Source organism: Oncorhynchus kisutch, linkage group LG6 (assembly GCF_002021735.2).
Source record: "Oncorhynchus kisutch isolate 150728-3 linkage group LG6, Okis_V2, whole genome shotgun sequence".
NCBI lineage: Eukaryota > Metazoa > Chordata > Actinopteri > Salmoniformes > Salmonidae > Oncorhynchus > Oncorhynchus kisutch.
In genome coordinates, this window is record NC_034179.2 from 993,798 (window position 1) to 1,006,716 (window position 12,919).

Below are 12,919 nucleotides of genomic sequence, written 5' to 3' on the forward strand. Positions count from 1 at the left end.
TCCATCACTTCTGTGGCTAATAGAACAAGCAGCAACAGTCCAGAGGAGATAGAAACACAGACCCCTCTGCAAAATAACAATCTTTAAAGAAAACATTCATATTAACATATCTTCCTGAGGTCCACAATTTTTCCTCAGATCAAACAAGCAGCTAATACCTGAGAGTAAAGACAACAGTCAAAGTAGTATGATATAGGTACAGTGAACGGACAGTACCAACACGACACACAGGAAAAACACATAGGACAGACAGAACAGACAGAGAGGAGAGGGGGAAGAGGTTTAACCTCAGGTCTGATGAGAGTTAGGAGAAGGAGAGGAGAGGGGGAAGAGGTTTGACACCAGCTCTGATGAGAGTTAGGAGAAGGAGAGGAGGAAGAGGTTTGACCTCAGCTCTGATGAGAGTTAGGAGAAGGAGAGGAGAGGGGGAAGAGGTTTAACCTCAGGTCTGATGAGGTCTCATCTCTGCTGAGAGTTAGGAGAAGGAGAGGAGAGGAGAAAGAGGTTTGACATCAGCTCTGAAGAGAGGAAGGTGGTGGACCATTATAACACTGCACCACCATTATACCACTGTAATACTGTACCACCATTCTACCACTGTAACACTGTACCACCATTCTACCACTGTAATACTGTACCACCATTATACCACTAACACTGTACCACCATTCTACCAATGTAACACTGTACCAAAATTATACCACTGTAATACTGTACCACCATTATACCACTGTAACACCATTATACCACTAATACGGTACCACCATACCACTATAATACTGTACCACCATTATACCACTAATACTGTACCACCATTATACCACTGTAATACGGTACCACCATTATACCACTGTAATACGGTACCACCATTATACCACTATAATACTGTACCACCATTAAACCACTGTAATACTGTACCACCATTATACCACTGTAATACGGTACCACCATTATACCACTGTAATACTGTACCACCATTATACCACTGTAATACGGTACCACCATTATAATACGGTACCACCATTATACAACTATAATAATGTACCCCATTATACCACTGTAATACTGTACCCCATTATACCACTGTAATACTGTACCCCCATTATACCACTGTAATACTGTACCACCATTATACCACTGTAATACTGTACCACCATTATACCACTGTAATACTGTACCACCATTTTAACACTAATACTGTACCACCATTATACCACTGTAATACTGAACCACCATTATACCACTGTAATACTGTACCACCATTATACCACTGTAATACTGTACCACCATTATACCACTAATACTGTACCACCATTATACCACTGTAATACTGTACCACCATTATACCACTGTAACACCACTATACCCCTGTAATACTGTACCACCATTATACCACTGTAACACTGTACCACTGAAATACTGTACCACCATTATACTACTGTAATACCGTACCACCATTATACCACTGTAATAATGTACCACCATTATACCACCATAATACTGTACCACAATTATACCACTAAAACAATGTACTACCATTATACCACTATAATACTGTACCACCATAATACCACTGTAATAATGTACCACCATTATACCACTGTAACACCGTACCACCATTATACCACTAATACTGTACCACCATAATACCACTGTAATACTGTACCACCATTATACCACTGTAACACTGTACCACCATTATACCACTGTACCACCATTATACCACTAATACGGTACCACCATAATACCACTGTAATACTGTACCACCATTATACCACTGTAATACTGTACCACCATTATACCACTGTAACACTGTACCACCATTATACTACTGTAACACTGTACCACCATTATATCACTGTAACACTGTACCACCATTATACCACTAATACTGGACCACCATTATACCACTGTATCACTGTACCACCATAATACAACTGTAATACTGTACCACCATTATACCACTATAATACTGTACCACCATTATAATACGGTACCACCATTATACCACTATAATACTGTACCACCATTATACCACTGTAATACTGTACCACCATTATACCACTAACACTGTACCATCATTATACCACTAATACTGTACCACCATTATACCACTGTAATACTGTACCACCATTATACCACTGTAACACCATTATACCACTGTAATACTGTACCACCATTATACCACCGTAATACTGTACCACAATTATACCACTAAAACACTGTACTACCATTATACCACTATAATACTGTACCACCATAATACCACTGTAATACTGTACCACCATTATACCACTGTAACACTGTACCACCATTATACCACTAATACTGTACCACCATAATACCACTGTAATACTGTACCACCATTATACCACTGTAATACTGTACCACCATTATACCACTGTAACACTGTACCACCATTATACTACTGTAACACTGTACCACCATTATATCACTGTAACACTGTACCACCATTATACCACTAATGCTGGACCACCATTATACCACTGTAATACTGTACCACCATTATAGCACTGTAACACCATTATACCACTGTAATACTGTACCACCATTATACCACTGTAACACCATTATACCACTGTAACACTGTACCACCATTATATCACTGTAACACTGTACCACCATTATACCACTAATACTGGACCACTATTGTACCACTGTATCACTGAACCACCATAATACAACTGTAATACTGTACCACCATTATACCACTATAATACTGTACCACTATTACTATTAGTATTAGTACTACCACAGCTCAGCCTACATTACTATTAGTATTAGTACTACCACAACTCAGCCTACATTGCTGTTAGTATTAGTACTACCACAGCTCAGCCTACATTACTATTAGAACTAGTGCTACCACAGCTCAGCCTACATTACTATTAGAACTAGTGCTACCACAGCTCAGCCTACATTACTATTAGAACTAGTACTACCACAGCTCAGCCTACATTACTATTAGTATTATTACTACCACAACTCAGCCTACATTGCTGTTAGTATTAGTACTACCACAGCTCAGCCTACATTACTATTAGTACTACCGCAGCTCAGCCTACATTACTATTAGAACTAGTACTACCACAGCTCAGCCTACATTACTATTAGTATTATTACTACCACAGCTCAGCCTACATTACTATTAGTATTACCACAGCTCAGCCTACATTACTATTAGTACTACCACAGCTCAGCCCACATTACAATAAGTACTACCACAGCTCCACCTACATTACTGTTAGTATTAGTACTACCACAGCTCAGTCTACATTACTACTAGTATTAGTACTACCACAGCTCCACCTACATTACTGTTAGTATTAGTACTACCACAGCTCAGCCTACATTACTACTAGTATTACCGCAGCTCAGCCTACATTACTATTAGTATTAGTACTACCACAGCTCCACCTACATTACTGTTAGTGTTAGTACTACCACAGCTCAGCCCAAATTACTATTAGTACTACCACAGCTCAGCCTACATTACTATTAGTACTACCACAGCTCAGCCTACATTACTATTAGTATTACCACAGCTCAGCCTACAGTACAATAAGTACTACCACAGCTCAGTCTACATTACTATTAGTACTACCACAGCTCCACCTACATTACTGTTAGTATTAGTACTACCACAGATCAGCCTACATTACTATTAGTATTACCGCAGCTCAGCCTACATTACTATTAGTATTACCGCAGCTCAGCCTACATTACTATTAGTATTAGTACTACCACAGCCCCACCTACATTACTGTTAGTATTAGTACTACCACACCTCAGCCCAAATTACTATTAGTACTACCACAGCTCAGCCTACATTACTATTAGTATTACCACAGCTCAGCCTACATTACTATTAGTACTACCACAGCTCAGCCTACATTACTATTAGTATTACCGCAGCTCAGCCTACATTACTATTAGTATTACCACAGCTCAGCCTACATTACTATTAGTAGTAGTACTACCACAGCTCAGCCTATATTACTATTAGTATTACCACAGCTCAGCCTACATTACTATTAGTATTACCACAGCTCAGCCTACATTACTATTAGTATTACCGCAGCTCAGCCTACATTACTATTAGTATTACCGCCGCTCAGCCTACATTACTATTAGTAGTAGTACTACCACAGCTCAGCCTACATTACTATTAGTACTACCACAGCTCACCCTACATTACTATTAGTATTACCACAGCTCAGCCTACATTAGTATTAGTACTACCACAGCTCAACCTACATTACTATTGGAATTAGTACTACCACAGCTCAGCCTACATTACTATTAGTAGTAGTACTACCACAGCTCAGCCTACATTACTATTAGTATTAGTACTACCACAGCTCAGCCTACATTGCTATTAGTAGTAGTACTACCACAGCTCAGCCTACATTGCTATTAGTATTACCACAGCTCAGCCTACATTACTATTAGTGCTACCACAGCTCAGCCTACATTAGTATTAGTACTACCACAGCTCAACCTACATTACTATTAGTATTAGTACTACCACAGCTCAGCCTACATTACTATTAGTGCTACCACAGCTCACCCTACATTACTACTAGTATTACCGCAGCTCAGCCTACATTACTATTAGTAGTAGTACTACCACAGCTCAGCCTACATTACTATTAGTATTACCACAGCTCATCCTACATTACTATTAGTACTACCACAGCTCACCCTACATTACTATTCGTATTAGTATTACCACAGCTCACCCTACATTACTATTCGTATTAGTATTACCACAGCTCACCCTACATTACTATTCGTATTAGTATTACCACAGCTCACCCTACATTACTATTCGTATTAGTATTACCACAGCTCATTACCTGAGACTAATGTATTTTTGTTGTTATATCTTTCTCTTAACTCTGCATTGTTGGAAAAGGACCCATAAGTCTACACCTGTAGTTTACGAAGCAGGTGATTTGTGCGTATCTGGCGCTGGTGGAACTCACATCTAACACACTGGGGAAATGGTAATCAGGCGTAACACAGATGGACTGGAGACAAACACCACCAGAAGTCCTTCCTGTTTGGCATACAGCGGCATTAGAGGTTTATGGGTAGTGCCGTCCTACGTCTCTCTGCCTCCCTCTTAGAGTACAGCAGCAGTAGAGGTATTATGAGTAATGTAGTCCACGCTGTCTCTCGGCCTCCATCTTAGCGTACTGCAGCAGTAGAGGTTTATGGGTAGTGTAGTCCTATCTGTTTCTCTGCCTCCATCTTAGCGTGCTGCAGCAGTAGAGGTTTATGGGTAGTGTAGTCCTATCTGTTTCTCTGCCTCCATCTTAGCGTACTGCAGCAGTAGAGGTTTATGGGTAGTGTAGTCCTATCTGTTTCTCTGCCTCCATCCTAGCGTACTGCAGCAGTAGATGTACTATGGGTAATGTAGTCCTACCTGTTTCTCTGCCTCCATCTTAGCGTACTGCAGCAGTAGAGGTTCTCCGTGGGTCTTCAGGTATTCTCTCTGACAGCGGTCCGACAGGGTGGCTTCATTAGGCAGGAAGTTACTGGCCCACACCTATGACATCACAGGAAGAGAACAACACTGGGTGAGAGCACAGAAGTAGGAGCAGGGATCAGAGGAGAAAGTGGAGAGGAGAGAGGGATTAGAAGGAGGGAGGAGAGAGGAGGAGCAGAAACAGCAGCACACACACTGGGAGGGAGAGTACATCATGTCTGTCTGTCCCCTCTGGACAATAATAACACACTAACTCTAACCCAGCAGAATTGGCTCTTTAAATAACCCACCACAATGCAGGCTGTACTCTCATATGCAAATATCAGGATATCATGGGTGATACTAGACATATAAACACGGTCCAGTTATTTCTGCTCAGACCCATTGGATTTAAGAAGCACTCTGATCATCCCCATCATTCCACGTACCAGATAGCAAACGGCCTCACTGGGGAGGATACGGGGACTTGAGGAGAAAATGTTTTGTTTTTCCCCCAAACCACAGAAAGCAAAACTAAGCAACATGAAGATGGATGGAGAGCAGAGCGGAGCAACAACATGGAGATGGATGGACAGCAGAGCAGAGCAACAACATGGAGATGGATGGACAGCAGAGCAGAGCAACAACATAGAGATGGATGGACAGCAGAGCAGAGCAACAACATGGAGATGGATGGACAGCAGAGCAGAGCAACAACATGGAGATGGATGGACAGCAGAGCAGAGCAACAACATGGAGATGGATGGACAGCAGAGCAGAGCGACAACATGGAGATGGATGGACAGCAGAGCAGAGCAACAACATGGAGATGGATGGACAGCAGAGCAGAGCAACAACATGGAGATGGATGGACAGCAGAGCAACAACATGGAGATGGATGGACAGCAGAGCAACAACAACATGGGTAGAGAGGAAGAGGTAGAAAGCAGAGCAGCAACAACATGAAGATGGATGGACAGCAGAGCAGAGCAACAACATGGAGATGGATGGACAGCAGAGCAACAACAACATGGGTAGAGAGGAAGAGGTAGAGAGCAGCAACAACATGAAGATGGATGGACAGCAGAGCAACAACATGAAGATGGATGGACAGCAGAGCAACAACATGGGTAGAGAGGAAGAGGTAGAGGTAGAGAGGAAGAGAGGAAAAGAGGAAGAGAGGAAGAGATTTTTATTTTACTCAGCAAGTCAGTTAAGAACACATTCTTATTTTCAATGACGGCCTAGGAACAGTGGGTTAACTGCCTGTTCAGGGGCAGAACGACAGATTTGTACCTTGTCAGCTCGGGGATTCGAACTTGCAACCTTTCGTTTACTAGTCCAACGCTCTAACCACTAGGCTACCCTTCCTCCCCAGGTAGAGAGGAAGAGAGGACGAGAGGTAGAGAGGTAGAGAGGAAGAGAGGTAGAGAGGCAGAGAGGTCCATCTCTCCCTCCTTTCATCCCTCTTATCCTACTGCCCTATCCATCTCTCCCTCCCTCCCTCCCTCACCCAGGGGTGGCTCGCAGGCAGCATCAAACCAATATTATCTGCAGCACAGAGAGACATGTAACATGGTTAGTTATACTAGTGAGGCTGGGGGGAGTAAAGGTTAGTTATACTAGTGAGGCTGGGGGGAGTAAAGGTTAGTTATAATAGTGAGGCTGGGGGGAGTAAAGGAAAGGTAGTAAAGGTTAGTTATAATAGTGAGGCTGGGGGGAGTAAAGGAAAGGTAGTAAAGGTTAGTTATAATAGTGAGGCTGGGGGGAGTAAAGGAAAGGTAGTAAAGGTTAGTTATAATAGTGAGGCTGGGGGGAGTAAAGGAAAGGTAGTAAAGGTTAGTTATAATAGTGAGGCTGGGGGGAGTAAAGGTTAGTTATAATAGTGAGGCTGGGGGGAGTAAAGGTTAGTTATAATAGTGAGGCTGGGGGGAGTAAAGGTTAGTTATAATAGTGAGGCTGGGGGGAGTAAAGGTTAGTTATAATAGTGAGGCTGGGGGGAGTAAAGGTTAGTTATAATAGTGAGGCTGGGGGGAGTAAAGGAAAGGTAGTCAAGGTTAGTTATAATAGTGAGGCTGGTGGGAGTAAAGGTTAGTTATAATAGTGAGGCTGGGGGTAGTAAAGGTTAGTTATAATAGTGAGGCTGGGGGGAGTAAAGGAAAGGTAGTAAAGGTTAGTTATAATAGTGAGGCTGGGGGGAGTAAAGGAAAGGTAGTAAAGGTTAGTTATAATAGTGAGGCTGGGGGGAGTAAAGGTTAGTTATAATAGTGAGGCTGGGGGGAGTAAAGGTTAGTTATAATAGAGAGGCTGGGGGGAGTAAAGGTTAGTTATAATAGTGAGGCTGGGGGGAGTAAAGGTTAGTTATAATAGTGAGGCTGGGGGTAGTAAAGGTTAGTTATAATAGTGAGGCTGGGGGGAGTAAAGGTTAGTTATAATAGTGAGGCTGGGGGGAGTAAAGGTTAGTTATAATAGTGAGGCTGGGGGGAGTAAAGGTTAGTTATAATAGTGAGGCTGGGGGAGTAAAGGTTAGTTATAATAGTGAGGCTGGGGGGAGTAAAGGTTAGTTATAATAGTGAGGCTGGGGGGAGTAAAGGAAAGGTAGTAAAGGTTAGTTATAATAGTGAGGCTGGGGGGAGTAAAGGAAAGGTAGTCAAGGTTAGTTATAATAGTGAGGCTGGGGGGAGTAAAGGTTAGTTATAATAGTGAGGCTGGGGGGAGTAAAGGTTAGTTATAATAGTGAGGCTGGGGGGAGTAAAGGAAGGTAGTAAAGGTTAGTTATAATAGTGAGGCTGGGGGGAGTAAAGGTTAGTTATAATAGAGAGGCTGGGGGTAATAAAGGTTAGTTATAATAGTGAGGCTGGGGGGGAGTAAAGGAAAGGTAGTAAAGGTTAGTTATAATAGTGAGGCTGGGGGGAGTAAAGGAAAGGTAGTAAAGGTTAGTTATAATAGTGAGGCTGGGGGGAGTAAAGATTAGTTATAATAGTGAGGCTGGGGGGGAGTAAAGGAAAGGTAGTAAAGGTTAGTTATAATAGTGAGGCTGGGGGGAGTAAAGGTTAGTTATAATAGTGAGGCTGGGGGGAGTAAAGGTTAGTTATAATAGTGAGGCTGGGGGGGAGTAAAGGAAAGGTAGTAAAGGTTAGTTATAATAGTGAGGCTGGGGGGGAGTAAAGGAAAGGTAGTAAAGGTTAGTTATAATAGTGAGGCTGGGGGGGAGTAAAGGAAAGGTAGTAAAGGTTAGTTATAATAGTGAGGCTGGGGGTAGTAAAGGTTAGTTATAATAGTGAGGCTGGGGGAGTAAAGGAAAGGTAGTAAAGGTTAGTTATAATAGTGAGGCTGGGGGGAGTAAAGGAAAGGTAGTAAAGGTTAGTTATAATAGTGAGGCTGGGGGGAGTAAAGATTAGTTATAATAGTGAGGCTGGGGGGAGTAAAGGTTAGTTATAATAGTGAGGCTGGGGGGAGTAAAGGTTAGTTATAATAGTGAGGCTGGGGGGGAGTAAAGGAAAGGTAGTAAAGGTTAGTTATAATAGTGAGGCTGGGGGGAGTAAAGGAAAGGTAGTAAAGGTTAGTTATAATAGTGAGGCTGGGGGAGTAAAGGAAAGGTAGTAAAGGTTAGTTATAATAGTGAGGCTGGGGGAGTAAAGGTTAGTTATAATAGTGAGTCTGGGGGGGAGTAAAGGAAAGGTAGTAAAGGTTAGTTATAATAGTGAGGCTGGGGGGGAGTAAAGGAAAGGTAGTAAAGGTTAGTTATAATAGTGAGGCTGGGGGGAGTAAAGGAAAGGTAGTAAAGGTTAGTTATAATAGTGAGGCTGGGGGGAGTAAAGGAAAGGTAGTAAATGTTAGTTATAATAGTGAGGCTGGGGGGAGTAAAGGTTAGTTATAATAGTGAGGCTGGGGGGAGTAAAGGTTAGTTATAATAGTGAGGCTGGGGGGAGTAAAGGTTAGTTATAATAGTGAGGCTGGGGGGGAGTAAAGGAAAGGTAGTAAAGGTTAGTTATAATAGTGAGGCTGGGGGGAGTAAAGGAAAGGTAGTAAAGGTTAGTTATAATAGTGAGGCTGGGGGGAGTAAAGGAAAGGTAGTAAAGGTTAGTTATAATAGTGAGGCTGGGGGGAGTAAAGGTTAGTTATAATAGTGAGTCTGGGGGGGAGTAAAGGAAAGGTAGTAAAGGTTAGTTATAATAGTGAGGCTGGGGGGGAGTAAAGGAAAGGTAGTAAAGGTTAGTTATAATAGTGAGGCTGGGGGGAGTAAAGGAAAGGTAGTAAAGGTTAGTTATAATAGTGAGGCTGGGGGGAGTAAAGGAAAGGTAGTAAATGTTAGTTATAATAGTGAGGCTGGGGGGAGTAAAGGTTAGTTATAATAGTGAGGCTGGGGGGAGTAAAGGAAAGGTAGTAAATGTTAGTTATAATAGTGAGGCTGGGGGGAGTAAAGGAAAGGTAGTAAATGTTAGTTATAATAGTGAGGCTGGGGGGAGTAAAGGAAAGGTAGTAAAGGTTAGTTATAATAGTGAGGCTGGGGGGAGTAAAGGAAAGGTAGTAAATGTTAGTTATAATAGTGAGGCTGGGGGGAGTAAAGGAAAGGGGCGGCAGGGTAGCCTAGTGGTTAGAGCGTTGGACTAGTAACCGGAAGGTTGTGAGTTCAAACCCCCGAGCTGACAAGGTACAAATCTGTCGTTCTGCCCCTGAACAGGCAGTTAACCCACTGTTCCCAGGCCGTCATTGAAAATAAGAATGTGTTCTTAACTGACTTGCCTGGTTAAATAAAGGTACAAAAAAAAAAAAAAAAAAAAAAAAAAGGTAGAAACGGGATGGGTGGTGCAAAAGCTTCAGAAGAAGAAGAGCTCTCCAGTAGTAGTACCAAAACATTCAAAAGCCATTTTGTGAAGCCATTGTCACTCAACTGTAGTGTGTGATGTACCATTTTGTGAAGCCATTGTCACTCAACTGTAGTGTATGATGTACCATTTTGTGAAGCCATTGTCACTCAACTGTAGTGTATGATATACCATTTTGTAACTCTGAGTCTCTACATTTATCCAATGTAAAAAAAATATGTTTTAAATCGGACTGTGCCTCGACACAATCCTGTCTCAGAGCTCTACGGACAATTCCTTCGACCTCATAGCTTGGTTTTTGCTCTGACATGCACTGTCAACGGTGTCATTATGTGTAGATTGATGAGGATTATTATCTTTAATCCATTTTAGAATAAAGCTGTAACGTAACAAGTGGAATAAAGGGGCCTGAATACTTTCTGAATTTACTGTAAATGTCTTGATGTATCAGCTTTCAGATTTGAAAAATAATACGCTTAATTAAAGGATTAGATAGAAAATAAATTCTCAGGTTGGGAGCTTCAGGTGACTGCTACTGCTCACTAGCACTGCATTCTGGGACGTCAATGATTATAGCTTCTACACTTGGCCACTATATCAGTATGCAGCTACTTTATAGATGGGCCTCTTCTTTACAAGATGCTATACATGTCTCCTGCCTCAACCATGGAACCAGTTTTATATTAAACACTGAAGTATACCGGAAGTCTTGAAATGTGTGTGGTGACCCATCTTAACACATTGTAATAGAGAGGCATTATTATTGAGACTACTGAGATTATTGAGACTATTGACAAAGCTTCAGAAGCAAAGGACGAAACTATCTCAGCATTTCTGTAGCTGTACGTATAGAATGGGAGGCAGTTGATATCATTCCATTATTGTACATTTTCCCTTTAGATATTTCGGATTCATACTGAGGAGATGATATCTCATTAAGAGTTGTTGACTCATCATATAATCTACTTGCTGAAAGTAAATCACATGCTAGCTGTCAACAGAGTTTTCAACCTTTAAATTACATATTTGTCATGACATGAAAGCAATTCTATTATGAGTAGTGAAAACAACACATTGTGGATGTTGGTAGAGTAAATTGAAGTGACATATGCTCTCAGAAGTCCCTAGTGGTGTCAGTCTGTCTTTCAGCATGCAGAGGGGTGGAGATGGAAGTAGAATACTAATTTCTGTTTAGGTCGTGTGTAATGAACTTTGAATCACAATATTAAATATAAAGAAAGGCATGCTGTGTAGTCATATAGAGGATATACAGCTGGAACAGGCCAAGTTTGCCTGTAACTAGCCAAGACTGAACAAAATAAGTTGTAGCTTATGTCTCAAAAAACTCAAAACCTATAGAGCTGGAACTAGCCACCTCAGGACCCATGTCCTCCGATAAGGAGAGCAGGAACTAGCCACCTCAGGACCCATGTCCTCCGATAAGGAGAGCTGGAACTAGCCACCTCAGGACCCATGTCCTCCGATAAGGAGAGCTGGAACTAGCCACCTCAGGACCCATGTCCTCCGATAAGGAGAGCTGGAACTAGCCACCTCAGGGCCCATGGCCTCCGATAAGGAGAGCTGGAACTAGCCACCTCAGGACCCATGTCCTCCGATAAGGAGAGCTGGAACTAGCCACCTCAGGGCCCATGGCCTCCGATAAGGAGAGCTGGAACTAGCCACCTCAGGACCCATGTCCTCCGATAAGGAGAGCTGGAACTAGCCACCTCAGGACCCATGTCCTCCGATAAGGAGAGCTGGAACTAGCCACCTCAGGGCCCATGTCCTCCGATAAGGAGAGCAGGAACTAGCCACCTCAGGACCCATGTCCTCCGATAAGGAGAGCTGGAACTAGCCACCTCAGGACCCATGTCCTCCGATAAGGAGAGCTGGAACTAGCCACCTCAGGACCCATGTCCTCCGATAAGGAGAGCTGGAACTAGCCACCTCAGGACCCATGGCCTCCGATAAGGAGAGCTGGAACTAGCCACCTCAGGACCCATGTCCTCCGATAAGGAGAGCTGGAACTAGCCACCTCAGGGCCCATGTCCTCCGATAAGGAGAGCTGGACCTAGCCTTCTGGGAGATAGTTACTAACTACATCACTCTACTCCCTCTCTGTTCTCTTTGTCCATCTCGCTGTAATACTAGTGATAGATAGCATGCCAGTAAACTGCATAGTTTTCTGATGTCTTCATCAGAGGAATGTTCTTTAATGAGATCTCCTTACACAACTTATAAAGATATCTTCACTAGACGACGGACTAATCCACTCCTCTTTGTACTTTGGTACAGCCCAGTCTGCTCCGTTTCCATATTAAATGTCCCTGGCCACAGAGAAACTAGTCAAATCCTGAGCTCATCCAGAGAGGCTGAACAGTCCTTGATGCTATAAAACCGTCACACACAGAGAAGGAGACAGGGGAGTTGAGGGGGACAGGGAGGAAGAGAGAGAGAGAGGGAGAGATGCTGGTTGGGTAACAGTCTTCAAAGTGCCTTTACAGTCCAGAGAGCCAACAATGATACAAAAAAAAATGGTGTTTTAGAAAAAAAAAGTCAAGGCGTATCATTTTACATTTAAAACTGTCAGCTATGC

General features: G+C 42.5%; 1 protein-coding gene across 6 annotated transcripts in view; it reads right to left on the reverse strand.

The window, feature by feature from the left end:
• The window catches only part of galt (galactose-1-phosphate uridylyltransferase), a 110,974-nt gene that overhangs the window by 46,807 nt on the left and 51,248 nt on the right, over window positions 1-12,919 (reverse strand). For all 6 annotated transcript variants that reach the window (XM_031825991.1, XM_031825990.1, XM_031825992.1 and 3 more), the window contains one exon: window positions 5,453-5,575. In XM_031825991.1, coding sequence (XP_031681851.1) covers window positions 5,453-5,575 — 123 coding nt within the window. The remainder of the gene's footprint in view (window positions 1-5,452; window positions 5,576-12,919) is intronic.